We start from the raw sequence: 23,272 nt of genomic DNA on the forward strand, positions 1-23,272 counted from the left end.
GGCTGTAAGCTAAAAATAGTTTTTATATCTTTAAATGGTTGCAAAAATCAAAAGAAGAATAATATTTCATCACACATGAAAAGTATATGAAATTTACATTTGAGTGTCCATAAGTAAACTTTTATTGGGACCCTGTGGCTGCTTTTGCACTGCAAGGCAGAATTGAGTAGTTGCAAGAGACTGTTTGCCTACAAAGCCTAAAATATTTACTACCTGAACGCTTACAGAAAGAGTTTGATGACCCCTGATCTGTACAATGCAGTGTTCATTGTATAGGAGAAAACAGACTCACTTCCATTATTTAGGTTTATACAGTTACAGAAGGTCCCTACAAGACCCCACTTGATACCGAGACTGTTTAATTCAAGGTTCATATATTATACGGGAGGAGGGGTATTTGATTCTTGCGTGTATTCTATAAAGCACATTATGGACTATGTACCCTGGATACAATTTAGGAGTATGAAGATCAATGGAGGAAAGTAGGCCCTACATCAATAATAGGTCACCCAGAGATGATGGGTGAGTTGGATCAAGGACGCTGCCATTCCATAATGTACCGTTATGTGAATTAGATAAGACACCCATCTTTCAAGACACTTTGATTTGTGCCACGAATTTTCTTTTTAAGTGAACATGCCATCTCCTGCGCCTCAGTGTGAATAGCGCCCCCTGGGGGTTCTGCAGCGCTCAGCTTGCAGATTGCAGACAACTTCAGCGCTCTGGGACAGGAAGCTGCTGGGTGAAGCCCTCTTGTTCTGGATGGTGCCAAGGCCAGCAGGGCGAGGAGCTGAGGGACATGGCGGTGGAGAGGGGAGGCCCCCAGGGGGGAGTTGGAGGAGGGATAGGGTCAGAGAAGGGAGACTGTCTCCATATCTGTAGGTCACTGGCTGGTGTACTGTAACTGGAGAAACTGCTGCTGCCCTCTCACCAGAAACTACCAGCGTGGAGAACGGCACAGGTCCTAGCCCGTGATTGGGGCATCTGCCTTTGTGACTTTTATTTCATTTACCATCACTTATCTCTGTCCATAGTCACAAGTTATGCTGCTTTCAACTACTGGGAAACAACTGTGTATCCCTAAGGTGCCCCAGGGCCCTCCAAAATAACTTTGCTTTATGCCAGAAAGACTGTATTTTAGGCGAGAACATCCTAAACCATCCCAACTGTTTGGTGAGAGTTCGAATCCACACAGGCATCTCCCCGTGGAGCAGTCAGACCTCCCACTCCTAAGTGCTCACAGGCTCTCCTAAGAAGCAACAGCTCTCTGATGGGGATACAGTAAAAGTGACCTCTTCCTCCTTGCTTCCAGCTTGTGGTGAGGGAAGATGGCCAGCTGCCTCGGGAGGGCACAGAAGCTGGTCAGAGTGGATACTTGGAGCAGCACTTGGCTCCGGGGAGGGATCTGGTCAGTGCCATTTGCCGACACTCTAGGAAGACTGAGATGCCACCTAAAATTTCAAACCGATAATGAAATACAGGCAGGAGTGGCTTCTCCAGGCCCCCCATTTATTAAAAAAAGGGGGGAGGCAGACCCCCCCCAGGGTTTCTTTACGTACATACCCCTGGTTAAAACGTAATCGCTTGCAAAAGACATTAACTACTTTTCCCTTGTAATTAAATAGTGCTGTGAATAACAATTTATAATAAATATGAATTGGACTTGTTTCACTTTTGCGTTCAAATGAATAGAACTATTTGATATTGTCCCTGTAGATAATAAGTGTACTTTTTGTAGTTGAGAGAATGAGAGAAGGCCTAAGCCCTCCAAGAGCTGATGAGTCCACATAGGACTCTGAGGCCCTTGCCAATGGGCAAGTAAAGGGCCTGGCATAAAATTCAATTAACCAATTAAACCGATATGCTTCTTTACTAGCTCCTTTCTGAAGTGTTGCTGTGAAACTTAGTATGACTGTGTGTAACTCCAGCTACCCCAAACACTTCTCAAGTGGCCAGCCCCATGCTACAACTAAAAGATGAACACAGCACCAATAGTTAGGGCCATGTGTACGTTTGTATAGGTTGTGCACTGCACAACCCCAGGGGTGCCATTTACATACACAGAATACAAATGTATTTGGTTCCTTTGAGATTTAGAATTTCCTCATGAAAAACTGTCAAAATTAATGGTAAGGGGGCTTCCCTGGTGGCGCGGTGGTTGACAGTCCGCCTGCCGATGCAGGGGACACGGGTTCTGCCCCGGTCCGGGAAGATGCCACATGCCGCGGAGTGGCTGGGCCCGTGAGCCATGGCCGCTGAGCCTGCGCGTCCGGAGCCTGTGCTCCGCAACGGGAGAGGCCACGGCAGTGAGAGGCCCGCGTACCGCCAAAAAAAAAAAAAAAAAAAAAATTAATGGTAAGGTTTCCATGCTAACTTGCAAAATCAGTTTTAAAACTTATTACACACCAAAAAGCCACTAGTAGACTTTAGATGGTAACATGAATTTCTTTTTACTGTTTTCCAGCGATTTTCTAGAGAATATTCGTTTTCATAATGAAATAATGGGAATTCCCTGGCGGTCCAGTGGTTAGGACTCTGGGCCTCCCCTGCAGGGGGCACGGGTTCGATTGCTGGTCGGGGAACTAAGATCCCGCGAGCCATGCAGAGCGGCCAAAATAAATAAATAAAATAAAATTTGATGAAATAATGTCACACATTTTGTATAAAATGAAAGCTCAGTGCTCTGGTCCAAGAGATACTGGGATGGAAGAGACTGAAAACAGGCAGATTTCAGGATAAGGTTATATACTCCCCCTCCCCCCACATCTGGGTTTTTCTTCAACCAGACAAGAAGCATTTATATATGTAAAGATTATAATTTGTTACACACAAATTGTATATCTCCTCTGTCATATCACAGGGCCACTTTAGTTCAAGTCTACATACTGCTGTTAGTAAAAATTACAACGAACATGTTCTGTTTGACTTATTAATCAGTCTCTCTCCACACAAGGTACTTTAATAATTATAAAGGAGAAAAATAGCTACTTTACAGTGGAGATACCTGGAAGACACCACCTTGGGCATCAAGGCAGGCAAAGTTAAAATCACCAGTACTGGGACAGATGTGTGCTTGCTTTGATGTCCTGAAAACATAAGCTCTGTGTTATTCCTGCCCAAACTGTATAACCAGAATCTACTCCTGATGGGACATCAGACAAACCAAAATTGAGGGGCATTCTACACAACAGCTGGTCTGCATTCTTCAAAAATACCTAGTCATGGGCTTCCCTGGTGGCACAGTGGCTAAGAATCCACCTGCCAATGCAGGGGACACAGGTTCGAGTCCTGGTCCAGGAAGATCCCACATGCCACAGAGCAACTAAGCCCGTGTGCCACAACTACTGAGCCTGTACTCTAGAGCTCACAAACCACAACTACTGAGTCCACGTGCCACAACTACTGAAGCCCGTGCGCCTAGAGCCCGTGCTCCGCAACAAGAGAAGCCACAACAATGAGAAGCCCACACACTGCAATGAAGAGTAGCCCCTGCTCGCCGCAACTAGAGAAAGTCCACAGCAATGACGACCCAACACAGCCAAAAATAACAACAAACAAATAAATAAATGTATTTAAAAAAAAAAAAAAAGAAAACCTAGTCATGAATGACAAAGGTTGAAGTTGTCCAAAGTTAAGAGCCACTAAAGGGCCATGACAACTAAATGCAATGTGTGATCACGGACTGGATTCTGGAACTGAAAATAACTTATTTTTCTTTACTATAAATCATACTAGTGGGGCACTTGGCAAAATTTGAATGAAGTGCTTAGTGCTGTATCAACGTTAACTTCCTGATTTTGGTATTGTACAGCAGTTGTGATTTGGGGAAATATACACGGAACTATTCAAGGGTAAAGAGCCATCCTGTCTGCAGCATATTGTCAAAGGTCTCAAAAAAAATAGACTAAAGCAAGTGCGGTAAAATGTCAACCTTTGGGGAATCTAAAGTTTATACAGGAATTCTCTGAGTTATTTTTGTAACTTTCCTGTAAGTCTGAAGTTATTTCAAAATAAAGTTATTCAATCTCTACGTTGATAACTTTCATAACAGGAAGTAAATACACTTAGCCTCATATTGAATCCCTTTTTGTCACCTGGACAAGGTGCTCCTAAATCAAAGATCTGGTGATCTCTGCACTGACATTATCCATGGGGCTCTAGAAGGTTTGCCCTGCCACACTGACATGTAGAAATTTAAAATATCCTATTTGCTGCAGCTTAAAGAATTGAAGAGGCATATACTATCATCTAAAAACCCTACGTAGCAGTTTGAATCGTGGCGCGACGAAGCCGTAGGCGGCAGGTTCTCGCTGGGTGTCTGACTAGTACTTTCTCTGCCTTGCTTGTTTGAGCTTCAGCAGAATTCGAAATGGCTGGCGGCAAGGCTGGGAAGGACTCCGGAAAGGCCAAGACAAAGGCGGTTTCCCGCTCGCAGAGAGGAAATACGGTGGGCCGTATTCATGGTCACCTGAAATCTAGGGCGACCAGCCATGGACGTGTGAGCGCGACTGCCGCTGTGTACAGCGCAGCCATTCTGGAGTACCTTACCGTGGAGGTACTTGAATTGGCAGGAAATGCATCAAAAGACCAGAAGGTAAAGCGTGTTACCCCTCGCCGCTTGCAACTTGCTATTCGTGGAGATGAAGACTTGGACTCTCTCATCAAGACTACGATTGCTGGTGGTGGTGTCATTCCACACATCCACAAATCTCTGGGAAGAAAGGACAACGGAAGACTGTCTAAAGGATGCCTGGATTCCTTATTATCTCAGGACTCCACATACTCTAACAGCTGTCCAGTGCTGGTGATTCCAGTGGACTGTATCTCTGTGAAAAACACAATTTTGCCTTTTTGTAATTCTGTTTGAGCAAGTTGGAAGTTTAATTAGTTTTCCAATCAACCAAATTTCTGCATTCTAGTCTTAACCATATTTAAGTGTTACTGTGGCTTCAAAGAAGCTATTGATTCTGAAGTAGTGGGTTTTGATTGAGATGACTGTTTTTAAAAAACTGTTTGGATTTTAATTGTGATGTAGAAGTTACAGTAACAAACATTGGGTTTTGTACTGACATTATTTCCACTCCGGTGGATAAGCTCAATAAAGGTCATATCCCCCCCAAAATAAAATAAAACAAAATAAATGTTTAAAAATTAAAAAATTAAAACCCTATGTAAAATGACTTAAGCTGTGTTAAATCTGCTACCAAAAAACAAAAAAAAAAAGTACTGGCAGGTTCAAAACAAAAACCAACCGACTCCAGATTCTTTTTAAGGTGGCATGCCACCTTGTGACAAAAGGCCAAAAAGCCATCAAATGAGGAAGGAAAAACCACTGCAGGCAAAGCCACCAGGGAAAGAAGGACCCAGCTTTATTGATCACTTACTGTTTCCAGGCACCACGAGGCATTCCCTCATGTTAATTCTCAAACCACACTTACAGAGAGACAAACAGCCTCGGGGGTCACATAGCTAATAAATAGCAGTGGCAGGATTAGGGAAAAGCAAATCAACGTAAATTTATAGTCCCCCAATTATCCCAGCTCCAACACCAGAAATCTCCAGTAACAATGCAACTGGAAATACTCTTCCTCCTCTCTCCATCCTCATCTTTTCTATTCTGCATGTCAGGCTGGCCACTGGCTTTTCCCAAGATCACAACATCCACACCTAAGTTTCCCTCTCCTTTTAATTCCCTGCATTCTGTCTATTCTTCTAAAGTCACCAGAGCAGCAGTTTCCCCAAATTTTATTTCTCAACATGTTCCAGGAGATAAATTTCCAGGACTCAAGGATGGAAAACACCATAGAATTGACACTTCCTTCCTGAAAACATACAAGACATAGTGTATAAAAAGCTCTAAGAAAAAAACTTTACAGGAAAAAAAATGTTTTAACCTAGTCCAGCCAAGGGTCTCCCAAGGTTCTCTGACCAGTGCACACTTTTTCCTAAAGCAACACCAAGGTTCTAGGGCTGCTCAGGAAATGCTGACTGTGAGAAGAGCAGGACTTCGCCCTCAGGAAGAAAGGGCCTGAGCTGTGATTCTGATCCATGGGCAAGTCACTTCACCTCTCCAGATAAAAGTTCCTACATCCAATTGTGAGGATGGAATGAGACAATACACAGCACATAGAAAGTTCTCGATACAAGTTAGCAATCAGCATTGAGCAGAAAAATGACATGACGAAATAGGGCCCTCCAGTGGGAAGATTTAGCTGACGGCAGAGTATTAAATGAGGAAAGAAATGATGGACCATGATAGGAATGATGATGAAAAAATGCTATGCTAAAGGAAGATCAGGTCAATCAGAGTTCTTTATAAACTGCGGTCAAACTTCATTATTTGCAAGTTCACTTACTCGATAAAACATTTATTTGTAACTCCCAAGTCAATACTCGTGGCACGCCCTGGTCATTTTCGGATATGCTTTGAGTGGTAATTGAGGTCGCCTGGCCCACAGATCCCCAGCTGAGGTGGAACGAGATGAAGCTCTGCCTTCTTGTTTCAGCTCTCATGCTGTAATGTGTCCTTTCCACAGCCTATTTTGTGCCACCTTTTTCACATTTTTATGTCTTGTTACTGATTTCACTGTGTAAAATGACCCCCAAGACTGGAATGCGCCTTACGGAAAAAATGCATGAGTTAGAAGCTTCCTTGGGGCATATGTTATAGTGCTGCTTTGAGCTCAAGCTTATGAATCAACTATATTAAACAAGGTTTGTTTTTTTCTTTTTACTAGTTATCCAATACACAGTTATATTCAAGTGTCTCCAATTGTTCCAATAATATCCTTTGCAGTTTGGGGGGGTTTCTTGTTTTGGTTTTTTTTTTTAATACATCTTTATTGGAGTATAATTGCTTCACAATACCAAGTTAGTTTCTGTTGCACAACAAAGCGAATCAGCCATATGCATACACATGTCCCCATATCCCCTGCCTCTCGAGCCTCCCTCCCACCCTCCCTATCCCACCCTTCTAGGTCATCGCAAAGCACAGACCAGATCTCCCTGTGCTATGCTGCTGCTTCCCACAAGCCAACTATTTTACATTCAGTAGTGTGTATGTCAATGCTACTCTCACTTCACCCCAGCCTCGCCCTCCCACCCCATATCATCAAGTCCATTCTCTATGTCTACCTCTTTATTCCTGCCCTGCAACTAGGTTCAGCAGTACCATTTTTTTTTAAGATTCCATATGTATGCGTTAGCATACGGTATTTGTTTTTCTCTTTCTGACTTACTTTACTCTGTATGACAGACTCTAGGTCATCCACCTCACTACAAATAACTCAATTTTGTTGCTTTTTATGGCTGAGTAATATTCCATTGTATACATGTGCCACATCTTCTTTATCCATTCATCTGTCGATGGACATTTAGGTTGGTTCCATGACCTGGCTATTGTAAATAGTGCTGCAATGAACATTGTGGTGCATGTCTCTTTTTGAATTATGGTTTTCTAAGGGTATATGCCAGGTAGTGGGATTGCTGGGCCATATGGTAATTCTATTTTTATATTTCTATTTTATGAAATTTCTCTCATCAGTGTTTTATAGTTTTCTGAGTACAAGTCTTTTGCCTCCTTAGGCAGGTTTATTCCTAGGTATTTTATTCTTTTTGTTCCAATGGTAAATGGGAGTGTTTCTTTAATTTCTATTTCTGATTTTTTGTTGTTGGTGTATAGGAATGCCAGAGATTTCTGTGCATTGATCTTGTATCCTGCAACCTTACCAAATTCATTGATTAGTTCTAGTAGTTTTCTGGTGGCACCTTTAGGATTTTCTATGTATATTATCATGTCATTGGCAAATAATGAGTTTTACTACTTCTCTTCCAATTTGTATTCCTTTTACTTCTGTTTCTTCTCTGATTGCCACGGCTAGGACTTTCAAAACTATGTTGAATAAGAGTAGCGAGAGTGGACATCCTTGTCTTGCTCCTGATCTTAGAGGAAATGCTTTCAGTTTTTCGCCATTGAGTATGATGCTTGCTGTGGGTTTGTCATATATGGCCTTTATTATGTTGAGGGAGGTTCCCTCTATGCCCATTTTCTGGAGAGTTTTTATCATAAATGGGTGTTGAGTTTTGTCAAAAGCTTTTTCTGCATCTACTGAGATGATCATATGGTTTTTATTCCTTAATTTGTTACTGTGGTGTATCACATTGATTGAGTATACTTAAGAATCCTTGCATCCCGGGGATAAATCCCACTAGATCATGGTGTATGATCCTTTTAATGTGCTGTTGGATTCTGCTTGCTAGTTCAGGATTTTGTTCAGGATTTTTGCATCTATGTTCAGCAGTGGTATTGGTCTATAATTTTCTTTTTTTGTGGTATCTTTTTCTGGTTTTGGTATCAGGGTGATGGTGGCTTCGTAGAATGAATTTGGGAGTGTTTCTCCCTCTGCAATTTTTTGGAGGAGTTTGAGAAGGATTGGTGTTAGCTCTTCTCTAAATGTTTGATAGAATTCGCCTGTGAAACCATCTGGTCCTGGACTTTTGTTTGTTGGAAGATTTTTAATTATGGTTTCAATTTCATTACTTGTGATAGGCTTGTTTATATTTTCTAATTCTTCCTGGTTCAGTCTTGGAACATTGTACCTTTCCAAGAATTTGTCCATTTCTTTGTGGCTGTCCATTTTATTGGCATATAGTTGTTTGTAGTAGTCTCTTATAATCCATTGTATTTCTGCAATGTCAGTTGTGATTTCTCCTTTTTCATTTCTAATTTTATTGATTTGCATCCTCTCCCTTTTTTTCTTGATGAGTCTGGCTAAGGGTTTATCAATTTTGCTTATCTTCTCAAAGAACCAGCTTTTAGTTTTATTAATCTTTGCTGTTTTCTTCATTTCTATTTCATTTATTTCTGCTCTGATCTTTATGATTTCTTTCCCTCTAATGACTTTGGGTTTTCTTTGTTCTTCTTTCTCTAGTTGTTTTAAGTGCAGAGTTAGATTGTTTGAGATTTTTCTTGTTTCTTGAGGTGAGATTGAATTGCTATAAACTTCCCTCTTAGAACTGCTTTTGCTGCTTCCCATAGGTTTTGGGTCATCGTGTTTTCATTGTCATTTGTTTCTATGTATTTTTTAATCTCTTCTTTGATTTCTTCAGTGATCTCTTGGTTATTCAGTAGTGCACTGTTTAGCCTCCATGTATTGTTTTTTACAGTTTTTTTCCTGTAATTGATTTCCAGTCACATAGCGTTGTGGTCAGAAAAGATGCTTAATACAATTACAATTTTCTTAAATTTTCTGAGGCTTGATTTCTGACCCAGGATATGATCTATCCTGGAGAATGTTCCGTGTGCACTTGAGAAGAAAGTGTATTCTGCCACTTTTCGGTGGAATATTCTACAAATACCAATTAGATCTGGTCTATTGTGTCATTTAAAGCTTGTGTTTCCTTATTTATTTTCTGTTTGGATGATCTATTTGGTGTAAGTGGTTTCATGGCTGTTAGCACTTGCCTTACGTATTGAGGTGCTCCTATGTTGGGTGCATAAACATTTATAATTGTTATATCTTCTTCTTGGATTGATCCTTTGATCATTATGTAGTGTCCCTCCTTATCTCTTGTAACAGTCTTTATTTTAAAGTCTATTTTATCTGATACAAGTATTGCTACTCCAACTTTCTTTTTATTTCCATTTGCATGGAATATCTTTTTCTGTCCCTTCACTTTCAGTCTATATGTGTCCCTAGGTTTGAAGTGGGTCTCTTGTAGACAGCATATATATGGGTCTTGTTTTTGTATCCATTCAGCCAGTCTGTCTTTTGGTTGGGGCATTTAATCCACTTACATTCAAAGTTATTATCAATATGTATGTTCCTATTACTATTTTCTTAATTGTTTTGCGTTTGTTTTTGTGGGTCTTTTTCTTCTCTTGTGTTTCCCGCTTAGAGAAATTTCTTTAGCATTTGTTGTAAAGTTGTTTGGTGGTGCTGAATTCTCTTAGCTTTTCTTTGAAAAGCTTTTGACTTCTCTGTTGAATCTGAATGAGATCCTTGCTGGGTAGAGTAATCTTGGTTGTAGGTTTTTCTCTTTCATCACTTTAAATATATCCTGCCACTCCCTTCTGGCCTGCAGACTTTCCACTGAAAAATCAGCTGATAACCTTATGGGGATTCCTTTGTGTGTTATTTTTTTTTTTTCCCTTGCTGCTTTTAATATATTTTTTTGAATTTAATTTTTGTTAGTTTGATTAACATGTGTCTTGGTGTGTTTTTCCTGGGGTTTATCCTGTATGGGACTCTCTGTGCTTCCTGGACTTGGGTATTTCCTTACCCATATTAGGGAAGTTTTCCACTATAATCTCTTCAAATATTTTCTCAGACCCTTTCTTTTTCTCTTCTTCTTCTGGGACCCCTATAATTCGAATGTTGGTGCATTTAGTGTTGTCCCAGAGGTCTCTGAGATTGTCTTCAATTCTTTTCATTCTTTTTTCTTTATTTTTCTCCTCAGCAGTTATTTCCACCACTTTGTCTTCCGGCTCACTTATTCTTTCTGCCTCCGTTATTCTGTTATTGATTCCTTCTAGTGTATTTTTCATTTCAGTTATTGTGTTGTTCACCTCTGTTTGTTTGTTCTTTAGTTCTTCTAGATCTTTGTTAAACATTTCTTTTATTTTCTCAATCCACACTTCCATTCTATTTCCAAGATTCTGGATCATCTTTACTATCATTACTCTGAAATCTTTTTCAGGTAGATTGACTATTTCCTCTTCATTTATTTGGTCTTGCAGGTTTTTACCTTGCTCCTTCATCTGTGACACTTTTGCCATCTCAATTTATTTATTTATTTTTTTAAAGATGTTGGGGGTAGGAGTTTATTAATTTTTTTGCTGCGTTGGGTCCCCGTTTCTGTGCGAGGGCTTTCTCTAGTTGTGGCAAGCGGGCGCCACTCTTCATCGCGGTGCACAGGCCTCTCACTATCGCAGCCTCTCTTGTTCAGAAGCACGGGCTCCAGACGCGCAGGCTCAGTAGTTGTGGCTCACGGGCCTAGTTGCTCCATGGCACGTGGGATCTTCCCAGACCAGGGCTCGAACCGTGTCCCCGTGCATTAGCAGGCAGATTCTCAACCACTGCACCACCAGGGAAGCCCTCAATTTTTTTTTTAATGTGTGGGATTGTGTTCCTGTCTTACTGGTTGTTTGGCCTGAGGCTTCCAACACTGGGGATTGTAGGCTATTGGGTAGAGCTGGGTCTTGGTGCTGAGATGAGGAACTCCATGAGACCTCACTCCAATGAATATTCCCTCGGGACTGAGGTTCTCTGTTAGTCCAGTGGTTTGGACTCGGAGCTCCCACTGCAGGAGCTTAGGCCTGACCCTGGGCTCGTGAACCAACATCCTGCAAGCCACCTGGGGCAGCAAAAAAAAAAATGAAGTAAAAAATAAAATAGACTAGGAAACTAACAGATATTTTAGGAAGAATATAAAACTAAAAATATAGACGAATCAACAACCGGAAGGTATATCAGTACTGCAATAGTAAAAAAGAGGAGGAGGGAAAAGAAAAAAAAAAACAAACAAAACGGGGTAAAGGCCTTGGCTGTGGAGGGCAGGGTGTAAGCAAGGGTGAGGTTTCAGCGGTGGCAGGGCCAATGCTCAGGACCCACAGGGCTGGAAAAGGCCCTGGGGGCTGGGGGTGGGGTGGGGCTTAGGCTCAAGGAACAGAAGGGGCCCAGGCGTGCCCCCCACCCCTGGTCTCAGATGACGGGAGACCTCACCTGGGAGCCCAGCAAGCTTTCTGAGCCCGAGTGGGCAGGGCAATCGCCCTCTGCTCCTCTCCTGCTCCTCCTGGAGCGCCCCTCCTCCCGCCTCTCCTTAACTCCCCTCAGCCTCCTTCCTATGCCCCCAGGACCAATGTGGCCAGGGGGAGTGGCGGTGGGGGGGGGCTTGGAGGGCAGGGGACCAGCCTGGGAGCTCATCAGGCTCCCCGGACCTGAGTGGGTGGGGAAAACACTCTCCGCTCCTCTCCTGGTCCTCCTGGAGGGCCCCTCCCACCTGCCTCTCCTGATCTCCCCAGCCTCCTTCCTATGCTCCCAGGACCAATGTGGCAGGGGAGTGGAGGGGGCCTTGGAGGGCAGGGGACTGGCCTGGGAGCTCAGCGGGCTCCCAGGGCCTGAGTGGGTGGGGCAAATGCCCTCCACTCCTCCCAGAGGGTCCCTCCTGCCTACCTCTCCTGAACTCCCCAGCCTCAGGGGCGTGGATGCTGTCTGGCCTCCACTTCTCCTCCCCGTTCTGCCCCCACCACGTCCCTATCGGTTCACTTGGGGGTTCCTCCCATCTCCTTGGGCATCAGGGTGCCCCATCAGCGGCCGGCAGGCACCCTAGTTGTGGGGAGACGCTAATTCGGCATCTTCCCACACTGCCATCTTGACTCTGCCCCAGGAGACCTTTATATTAAGGGAATCACATGTATCTTTAAATGGTTACAAAGGACCCTATTCTAACTCACAATGTCTGATAGGAGTGGATACTAACATTATCTTTTTTTTTTAATGAGGAAACAAACAGGGAAATTAAGTGATTTGCTCACAATTAAAACAAATTCATGACAGAGTCAAAAACAGAAAAAACTGCCACTAGGCCTTCTGGATGGCCTTCATTAGCCTTCACATTAGCATTTCACAAATCTGAGTATAATACAGTTCTCCTGGAAATTTCCTGCTGGTCCAGTGGTTAGGACTCTGTGCTTTCACTGCCAAGGGCCCAGGTTCGATCCTTGGTCAGGGAGCTAGGATCCCACAAGCCACATGGCATGCTCCACCGCCCCCCCCCCCAAAAAAAAAAAATATATATATATCTTTATTTTATAAAAGGAAACTGCTTCTTTGACCAGGTCCACTTGAGTAACTGCAAAATGAACAGCCAACCCACTTTTATAGTTCATTTTCTCCAACAGATTTAACAATACTAGAATGTGTGAGAAGTAATATTTATTGCAAGAGGTTAGAAGGGAGTGGAAACAAGTAATCAGTCTTAAAATTTGTTGGAAGCAAGACACAGGTTTTTTTTGAGGAAAAAACAACAAAGAAAGAAGTAATTAAACAAGATGGTATCTAGACAAAGGCACAGCATTCCACAACTGCTTCATGCTCTGTGCACAGTAAATCCTCAGAGAGGAGAGACATTAAGCAAAATAAGGCTTATATTAGAAGCTGCATATAATACCACTGATATTATTCTGTCTTACAACAAAAGGCTCTAGAAAAATCCCTCTGGAGGAAAAAAGTACAACACAAAACCTGTATAACAAAGGAAAGCAAAAGTAGAAATAAAGACCCAACTATCCCTCTGAAATCTCTCACGGGAATACACTCAGTGCAAATACAGTATTTCAAACTCAGCAAAAGAAGTTTTTGACTGGAGTAAGAACTTGCAGGTTAAAGATGTATTCTGCAGGAAGAGTTCACCTAAAGCTTGAGAGCTAGAGCAAAAAGACACTTGCAGTCAGTAACTGAGTGGATGAAATGCCTAATTTTTCACTACGTCATAATAATCCCCTTTGGGAAGAAGTGCTTTATCTTGAAACTAATTGTTCCACTTTTTGTTATATGGTTCATGCTTTTAAGCTGCAGTTGTCTCAAACTTGCTTGATATAGAATTTTGTAATGTCAGATAATAGTAGGCTGTCAAAAGAGAACCATTTAAGCTGCTTTTGTAAGAAGCACGTTGCTGAGCTGCCTTACAGTCGTTTTACATCAACCATATAAAACTGAGCTTATCTGATCATGTATTAACCCTTCTCAAATAAAGTCATATGAGAGGAATTGTTTTTAAAAGAGGCTTTCAAACTAGTCCTTCAGACATTTTTTAAAATCTTCATATAAAAGTCCACTTTATACATAAGAACAAACATTTTTCCTTTAAAAAAAAATCTCATTTTTAAGCCAAAATAAATTACAACTTGCTGAAATACCTTTTTTAATGGCTCAGCGCTTATTTCAGGTATATGGAGCTGTATTTTTTGCACATTTTGAAAATTAGAGATACTGAGACAAAGTAGTTAACTCTATAATTAGGTGATGATACAACCCTGGCTGAGGGAACAGATTAAGCTTTAAGTCTTCAAGAATAAAAAAACCAACACAGATCATCTCATCTATATAGTCTTATACTATGTACATATTAACAATCTATTCAATGAGAAAAAAGGACAGAAATTTCATAAAACTATTTCAAAACTCAGAGCATAAAAGTGTAAAGAAACAAAACATTTAATGTACAATCTATTCCATTTGGCAATGTGTAAATTATATTGAGAGATAAAAACTTATCTACAAATAGAATATAACAAAAGGAAAATGTGATTTGAGAAGTGATCTCAGGTCCATAGCTCTTCAGTTCTTCCAAATTTATAGATCAGAGTGCTAGAAAGATATTAAAATAAATCATGAGGTAAAATCACATAGAAACGCAAAAGAGAATTTATTTTCTAAATATGCTTTGATGGGTACCTCACTGATCCCTTTGTATCAATTTCTAAAATTACAGATTGTGGTGGTGTTGGTCTGAATTTGCTTGTTTTATAAAGCAGTTTGTTGACCTTGATGGTTGAGCTTAATTGAATATCTTTTCTTAAAGCCTGAAGTTACTAGATAGGTCACTTGTAAGGAAAGGGGGCATTTCTCATAGTAGCCGGCATGAGGGCCACTCACATCTCTACGATCCTACAATGTCTGAGCTACAAACACTGAAGCATCCTAACAGACCATGTTGAAATTCTTCGTTCATTTAACAAATAATTACTGTACAGAGTACTGGCTGGGCACCAGGCACCTAGCTAAGCACTGGGAATGTGACTGTGAGTCAAAACAAGACAAATGTGCTCACTAATGGGAGACAATCAAATTCCAACTCAATGACACACATGGTACCAAGAGAGGGAAATACAAGGATCTGATCTAGTTAGAGGTCAAGAAGGTTTTCCTGAGGAAGTAGTGACTGAACTGAGATCTAAAAGAAGAGTGGGAATTATCTCAGCAAGGTATAAGGGAAGGAGCGGGGCAGAGATGGGACACTCTGGCAACGTGAGTTTGAGCTGTGGGTATGCTGGAGGTGGTAGATTTGAAATGTCAGCCACCCAAGAGGGGATAAGTAAGAATCTGGATATGTGGTTCAGACATGGAGATAGACAGCTATGACTCACTGGCATATAGGCAATAACTGAAGTCCCAAGCAAAAAGGACCTCACCTAGAGCAAGAACGAGTTGAGAAGAGGCTTAGAACAGAACCGTAAGAAACTTCAAAAGTTAGCGGCCAGAGGGTGGAGGATCAGCCTGCAAAGGAAACAGAGGAAGAGTGGCCGGAGAAGTAGGAGTGCACTCTGGTGCTTAGAAAAGGCCTGGCACACAGGAAGCACACAGCTGGCTGGATAACTTGCCAGCCTCTGGGCATAGCGCATCGCTGATGCAGTGGTCATTGCCCATGTGAGCACAGGCCTTTAAACATACAAGGTTTCTGTTCATCCAACTGTCATTTATATAGACTCCTCTACCACTACAAATGGCTGAATCTGAATTTAAACTTGATCTCTCAACAGTGCCTAAGGTATCTTCATGAAAATTCACTGTATTCCCAGAAGGCTGTCAGTCACATGCCAAGAAATACAATCACAAGGCAGCAGAAACTGTCGAACATCTTTAAAAATCAAGAGTGTCCAAGGCCACAGTGCAATAAGAGGGAACCCAGGCAGGGCACAGTGGTCTCCCGGAGTTGAGGAAACAGAGTTGAGAGTTCAGGGAGGCCAAGCGGCGGGAGTGTGCAAGGCGGGATACAGAGAACTAGAGAGGGGGAGCCCAGGAGATCGGTAGGGGGTTCCCTTTGAGGCTTCTGCCAAGTGCTGACAGCAGATGCATGTGAGGAAACTACCCAAGAAAAGGGCAGGAATCACTGGAAAGAACAATTCCCAAAGCTCCCACAGGGCTGGGAAGACTTCAGAATCTCATAGCAGAGTGGAAAACCTCAGACTACGTGGAGAATCAGGAAGAATACTCAAAAGTGTACTGCCTTAGTAAGGGGGACATATTAATTCCAGACTAAAGCTGCTTTGGTCCTGCCTAACGAAGCTTAAAAGCAAAACTTGAAAGGATTGAACTGTTTCCAAGTGACTGAGCTGCATCCAGAACAAAGCTCAAAAGCATTTAAAGGAATACCACAAAGTCCAGCCCCCAATCAGCTTCATGCAAAGAAGCAAACAGGGGAAAAGAGATCCAGAATGAAAAAAATAAGTAGAAATAATCAATAGGAACAGACTAAGAATTGACACAATTAGACAAGGACACTGAAATAGTTATAAACATACTTCATATGTTCAAGAAGGCAGAGGAAAGCATAAGTATGTTAGGGAGATACATGGAAATTGTTTTAAAAAAAATCAAGCTAATAGAGATGAAAAATACAATGTCTAAGATGAAAAACATACTGGATGGGAGTCATAGCAGATTAGACATGACAGAGGTAGAGATTAGTGAACTTAAAGATTTAACTATCCCAAATGAAATACAGAGAGAAAACAAGAAAAGAGAATACTTGATGGAGTGATGGGGTAAGAGTAGGGGTGGAGAGGTAGGGCAAAAAAAAACATGAAAAGAACTAAGCACCAGTGAGCTGTGGGATGACTTCCCACAGCCTAATATACATGTAATTGGAAGCCAGAAGGGCAGGGTGGACAGAAAAAAATATCTGAAGAAATAATGTCCGAAAAGATTCCCAATTTGATGAAAACTATAAATCCGCAGATTCAAGCAACTCAATGAACCCCAAACAGAAGAAATATGAAGAAAACGACACCACAGCACACCATAATCAAATTGCTTAAAATCAATGACAAAAACAAATTTCTTCAAGGCTTAGATCTTAATGCTTTTGTGAGAGGGGTATGGGGTAAGGGATATAATTTTATAAATGACGCCTAAAATACCTATCTTTACACTAAAAGACATTTCATTCTGGAAAGCAAAGGCTACAGGGCCTCATTTTGGAAGCTTTTTAGAAGATTGCCCCTAAAAAATACTTTTGATATTCTTTTATTTTTATACTTACTTTAAGTTATCTTAAAAACTTAATACAAAACCCAATTCACCAACCAGGTTTTGTATACGACATGCATAGTATGTATTAATTCTAATTTCTTTTTTTCTTATTTTATTAAAGGTACATGATACGGTTTCTTAACAAAACACAGGCTATGGAAGCAGCAGTCTGGGTTCAAATCCCCGTTCTGCGTTTGCTAGCTAAGCGGCCTTAAGTAAGCTCTGAGTCTTATTTCCTCATGTATAAAACGGGAGCACCACCTGTTTTACATACTTAAGATAATTAAGTGGGAATTTAAAAGGTAACATATATAAAGCATCTAGCTGAGGTCTTGGCACATAGCAGGGCCCCTAATTAAATGGCTTGTGTACGCTTTTATGCAATAGTAGAATTTTCACCTTTTAAAAGAAGTTCTATACATTGTAACTAATCCAAGAGATTTATACATGTTCCAGTGCCTATGCTGCTCTTATAATAAAGATGATGTTTCTATAAATGTTACAGGTGTATAGTTAAAAAATTAGGCAACTTACCTAAAAAATATAAGTGCATTTTGAAAAAACACAGCTAGTCCTGGATAAACATCAGTATCTGCACACACAAAGTAAAACAGATCAGATAATTACAAAAGGCAAACGGCAGTAACTAAGTATTCATGCCATTCATAATGACATGCTCTGTATATTATAAAACACTACTATTATTCATTAACTCTAAGAAATCCACAATGAAATTGAAGTAAGAAAATGACAATCTCATTCTCCCAATACAAAGGATTACTCTCACTCTGGATTAAAGACAATGAAATTATTAGGTTTTCTTTTTGTCTAAAGTAGTTGCTATGGTTTTAGCTGCATCGGAACTGCCGAGGAAGCAGCAGCTCACCCCTTCACTTCCTATGGCCAATACAGAAACACACAATGTTAGAAAGATACAAATTAAATTTTTGATGATGTAACAGTCTGTTCATTTTATTTTCTTTCATGAATTCAGGAGTTTTATTGCACAAATCTGACATATATGAAAAGAATCATTATAATTCATCATCATATTCTCCTGGAGAAAACAGCCCCTATCTTCATAGGAAGGAAAAAGAAAAATTTGGAAATTACTCAAATTTTTGTGGATATTTAACTTTTATAAAACTATCAATGTTGATTAAAAATACTAGTTGGGATGAAGAAATATTCAATTTGTAGCCTTTGATATCATAGCAAACAATATAGCTGCATGGTTAAAAGCCCCAAGTTTGAGCAATACCCCTGGATTTGAATCCTAACTCTACCACTGACTAAATGTATGACCATGGGCAAATTATTTAACCTCATTATGCCTTACTTTCCTCATCTGTAAAATGGGCATTGTAACAGCACCTGCCCCACAGAGTGTGAGATGTGGACTATGCACAGTGCTCAGAACAGTTCCTGGCTCATAAAGTGCTATATAAATGTTAGCTGCTGCTATGATTATTAACAGTTCCAGAAAAATCTGTACAGTAAAAGATTTGAAATATGTGTTAGAAATGCTCTCTGAAGTCAGTTTACAAACTAAAAAGTATATATAATGAGCAACACTGTAGAAATATGAAGGTGAGATCCATAATTGAGAAATTTCTCAGTATGTACTAGTTCTTTAAAGATTAAGATACGACCACTGAGGGAATTCCGTGGGTCCAGTGGTTAGGACTCTGCACTCTCACTACCAAGGGCACGGGTTCCATCCCTTGTTGGGGAACCAAGATCCCCCAAGCTGCGTGGCACAGCCCCCAGAAAAAAGAAAGAAAGTAAAAAAACTACTTTCCCTCAAATAAGCTTCATGCTAGAACTGTGTGCTCCAGGGTATTTTTAATTAACTAAAATAACACATTTTAGAGTAGTATTAATTAAACATTAGACAACCACTGTCCTCTTGTACTGACTTATTTTGTGCAAAATGAAAGACAAAGGTATTCCCAAATCTTATACTGATCAATCTATGATACTTAAGGGATCCTATCAAGATATTAAAAGGTCAGTTGTGGGTCAGGACAAGATGTGACAGTTAAGCAGAGTGACAAAGAGATTCCAAAGATAGAGGCATCAGAAGATGAATAAACTGTTATCTGAAACTTATTCCTGTCTTTGGAGTGAAGGGAGAGCCAGTGAAAGAGGTTCTTCTGATGCTTCCAGAAGCACATGCTGAGACTGGGTCCTGCTTTTCAAAACCTCTCGCCATCCCCGTGATGAAAAGCTATGGTGAGTGGAACAGTCACAAAACTCAGAATGGTATACTAAGAGCTCACTCCATTGCATCACCAGTTTCAACATGAAGGCTACACACGTCTTCAGTCTTGCACTTAAAAAACTCCCCTTGTGAACTGACAGTGCTTCTCAGCACCTCTGCCCCCTAAAAAACAAAAATCAACAAACAAAAAAAACCCTCCCCTTGTACCTATGAATGAAAAATTAGAGGTTGGGGTTGGAGAGAAGACGTATCAGTGGACAGAAAGATACTGGGGTCCACAACGCCTTACCTTGAAAACCTTGGGGCAAGGTATGTTTTGGAACTCAGGATTTTTCAGATTTAAAAATGGTAACACAGGGGGACTTCCCTGGTGGCTCAGTGGTTAAGAATCCACCTGCCAATGCAGGGGACACAGGTTTGAGCCCTGGTCCGGGAAGATCCCACATGCCACGGAGCAACTAAGCCCGTGCGCCACAACTACTGAGCCTGAGCTCTAGAGCCCGCGAGCCACAACTACTGAGCCCACGTGCCACAATTACAGAAGCCCACGCACCTAGAGCCCATGCTCTGCAACAAGAGAAGCCACAGCAATGAGAAGCCTGCGCACCGCAACGAAGAGTAGCCCCCGCACCCTGCCACTAGAGGAAGCCCATGCGCAGCAACAAAGACCCAACGCAGCCAAAAATAAATAAATAAATAAATTTATTAAAAAAAAGAAAAACGGTAACACAGGGCATAATATTACATAGCACCCCCAACTATGTTTGGACCAGCATCCCACAATCAAATACAACCACATTCCTCTAATAAAACATTTGAATACTTATTAAATGAAATAAAGACTATAATGAGCCCTAGATCATTAGGTCAGGTTTTGCTGCCAAACTGGTTATGAAAAACCTGACCTTCAGCACTTTTGTGGATTTTAGAATTGTGTATAAGGGGCTGTAGCCCTGTACAGATTTCTCACTTTTACCACTACAACACTCAGTAAAAGGCCTCTGGTATAGAGCCCGGCTATCTGGGGTAAGGAAGGAAATCAGAACCTCTAGAGACAGCTGAGAGTTACCTGGTCTTGTCAGTGGCTTGGTTTTCCTAACGAGGCTATCCCACTGCACTAAATGACCCCACTGAGAAGTTTTATTAAATAATTTATATCTTCAAACAGAGATTTACCTTCAAGCTAACTGAATTATTAAACTAAATTTTACTCCACGGGGAGTTGACAGACTAAGCCAAATATAAAGGACATATCTGAATCTTTCCTATGAAATAAAAGAGGAATAAATACTTACTTTGGGTAACATATGCACCAAAAAGAATCCACATAGAAGCAATAAGTGACCCAAACATCAACATGAAACCAATGAAGAGCCAAACTCGAGCACCTGTGTGAAAAATAGGCTTTATGATTTTGCTCATTTCTACAGCTCTATGCCTTAGGAATATGTAACACTAGAACACTGCTCATCTAATATATGCTATGCCTATCAAAGGCAGTCACGTATTTATATACACCTGCTAAAACATTTAACTGAATGAAGATTGAAAAACAGAAACTAAAACTAAAAGGTGTTAAGCGATACCTGGAAAGGGAAAAAGGGTAAGTTACCATTCTACTGGCTAGAGAAACTAACAGCTGAGTTAACTAAAGTAGGACAGCTTCAGAAGTAATTATTTGACTAAACTGATTAATTAAACCCTAACTGAGGGCTTCCCTGGTGGCGCAGTGGTTGAGAGTCCTCCTGCCAATGCAGGGGACACGGGTTCGTGCCCTGGTCCGGGAGGATCCCACTATGCCACCGAGTGGCTGGGCCCGTGAGCCATGGCTGCTGAGCCTGCGCGTCCAGAGCCTGTGCTCCGCAACGGGAGAGGCCACAACAGTGAGACGCCCACATACCGCAAAAAAAAAAAAAAAAAAAAAAAAAAAACCCTAACTGAAAAATTACCGTGTTGTATATATTATCAAAGTAATTGCTCTATTAGAAGTAGCAAATGTATTTCAGATAGCCATTACCACACAGGAATGAGAGAATGCAAATGAATGGCTATTTCAGATAGCCATTACCACACAGGAATGAGAGAATGCAAATGAATGCAAATCAACGTTAATATCATGGTACTACTCAACATGGTACTAACAGCAACCATATATTCAATCTCTCTTATTCAGCCAAACTGTACCACATACCCTTGAAAAGTTCAAGGACAAAAGTATCTCTTCAACCCCCTACTGTATAGAATTTTAGAAGTTATACAACAGAATCTCAATAAAGTGATCATCTGGACACCTGAGTAGATTCAATACATTTTCAGGAAAGCAAGTTAGCATTTGTGCCAGACCCTGATCACAGGTATATTGACGGCCTGTCACTCTATGGAAGGGGAATATAGCTCCCCTGAAGTGAAAATAAAATCCAAGCCAATTTCCATAATAGAAAGCTAAATTTGCTTCAATTTCAGATATTCTGTTACTAACTGAACAGAAATTCATATATTTTAGACACCAGATATACAGGAAGCTCAAAGCTCAGAATGAGTAGAACAGCTAATATTTGAGAGAAATGGGTCCCTAGGTTATCTAAGTTTTATTATAATACTAAACAGATCTCCAGAAATATACAACAATGTTTACTTCCTTGGAGGAAAACATCCTCCAAATTCAATCACAGCTTTTACCTAAAGTGAATGAAAGGAAGTATCAAAAATCCTTGTAATTATTTTCCTTCATGTCCTTTATATATGACCACACAAAAATTTTTTAACAAAACTGAACAAGAAAATAACTTCCCTTGAAAAATGAGTACACTTTTGTTTAGCAAAAAATAAAAAACTGTAACATTTTCCCTTTTTTGCTTTGACTACCAGGAAGCTCAGAGTCAAGGTTAATAATTAAGAGTATCCATTTTGTCCTAGAGTCTAAGTATCAATACATGATCTTCTTTCTACCTAGTTCCTGTTCCTTCTTATTTAACAGTTCCATTTGTAGTATATTACGTTAATAACACTTTCCTGCAAATTCCTCTGGGAATTAAATGGGAATAAATTACACACAAACCATTTAAGTAGTATGAAAGCTTAGTGTGGCAAGAGCTGAGCATGCCTACAAGATAGTTTGCCCTGAATTTTTGAAGCACTAGACAGAATTTGCACTAACGGTACCACATATAAATGTAAAGTGACGTAAACTGACTGTGAATTTTAACTGGGTAAGAAATAATCGTGGAATAAAATGTTATAGTCACTACTGAGAGTAAAAAGTATGGGCTTTGGAACCAGACAGACCCAAGGCACATACAAGTTCTAGCTTTAAGCTAAAAAGTTTGGGTAAGTTACAATGAAATTTTCTACAGAAAATAGATAATAGTAACATAATCCACAGCAATGCCTGTGGAATATTTTTGAAAGAAAAATGATCAAATACGTTAATGTGTGCTCTATGCACAACGTCACTTGCTAATACATGCTTTTTTACTCTTTATTCTCACTCATTCCTGACACTACCTGCTGAAGCTGGGGCACAAGGCATGCATGTGTGTGTAAACATGCATGCACAGACACACACAATGCACTTTTAACTTGGGTTCATCTGTCATTTATCACTATTCCCATCCTCTCCCATTCTTCAAGGATCACAATGGAAGTGAAATTTTAAAATGTGCATCAGCATTTAAAGCATCAGGTACAAAAGAAAGCTAATTTGTTCCCCTGTAACTGGTTTACTTCACTTAGCATAATGTCCTCCAGGTTCACCTCTGTTGTCACATATGGCAGGATTTCCTTCTTTTTTAAGGCCCATTCCCCTTATGCGAGGTATCTAAGAGAGTCAAATTCATAGAAACAGAGGGTACAGTAGTGGTTGCCAGGAGCTAGGAGAGGGGGAAGTGGGAGTTGCTGTTCAATGAGTATAAAGTTTCAGCTACACAAGATGAATAAGCTCTAGAGTGCTGTACGACACTGTGCCTATAGTTAGCAATATGGTATTGTGCATTTAAAATTGTGTTGAGAGGAGATC

At 40.6% G+C, this 23,272-nt stretch overlaps 1 protein-coding gene and 1 pseudogene across 4 annotated transcripts in view; one reads left to right on the top strand and one right to left on the bottom strand.

The window, feature by feature from the left end:
• The first annotated feature begins 4,044 nt into the window (after positions 1 to 4,044).
• LOC137225402 (histone H2A.Z pseudogene) lies at positions 4,045 to 5,108 on the top strand (annotated as a pseudogene).
• Positions 5,109 to 12,920: 7,812 nt separating this feature from the next.
• Positions 12,921 to 23,272, bottom strand: part of TMEM50B (transmembrane protein 50B) — a 34,943-nt gene continuing 24,591 nt past the window's right edge. For all 4 annotated transcript variants that reach the window (XM_067739381.1, XM_067739382.1, XM_067739383.1 and 1 more), the window contains 3 exons: positions 20,553 to 20,645; positions 17,568 to 17,625; positions 12,921 to 14,369 (listed from right to left, as the gene is read on the bottom strand). In XM_067739381.1, the coding sequence (XP_067595482.1) occupies positions 14,324 to 14,369; positions 17,568 to 17,625; positions 20,553 to 20,645 (197 nt within the window). In that variant the 3' untranslated portion in view covers positions 12,921 to 14,323. The remainder of the gene's footprint in view (positions 14,370 to 17,567; positions 17,626 to 20,552; positions 20,646 to 23,272) is intronic.

The sequence above is a fragment of the Pseudorca crassidens genome, chromosome 5 (assembly GCF_039906515.1).
Source record: "Pseudorca crassidens isolate mPseCra1 chromosome 5, mPseCra1.hap1, whole genome shotgun sequence".
In the NCBI taxonomy this organism is placed as follows: Eukaryota; Metazoa; Chordata; class Mammalia; order Artiodactyla; family Delphinidae; genus Pseudorca; species Pseudorca crassidens.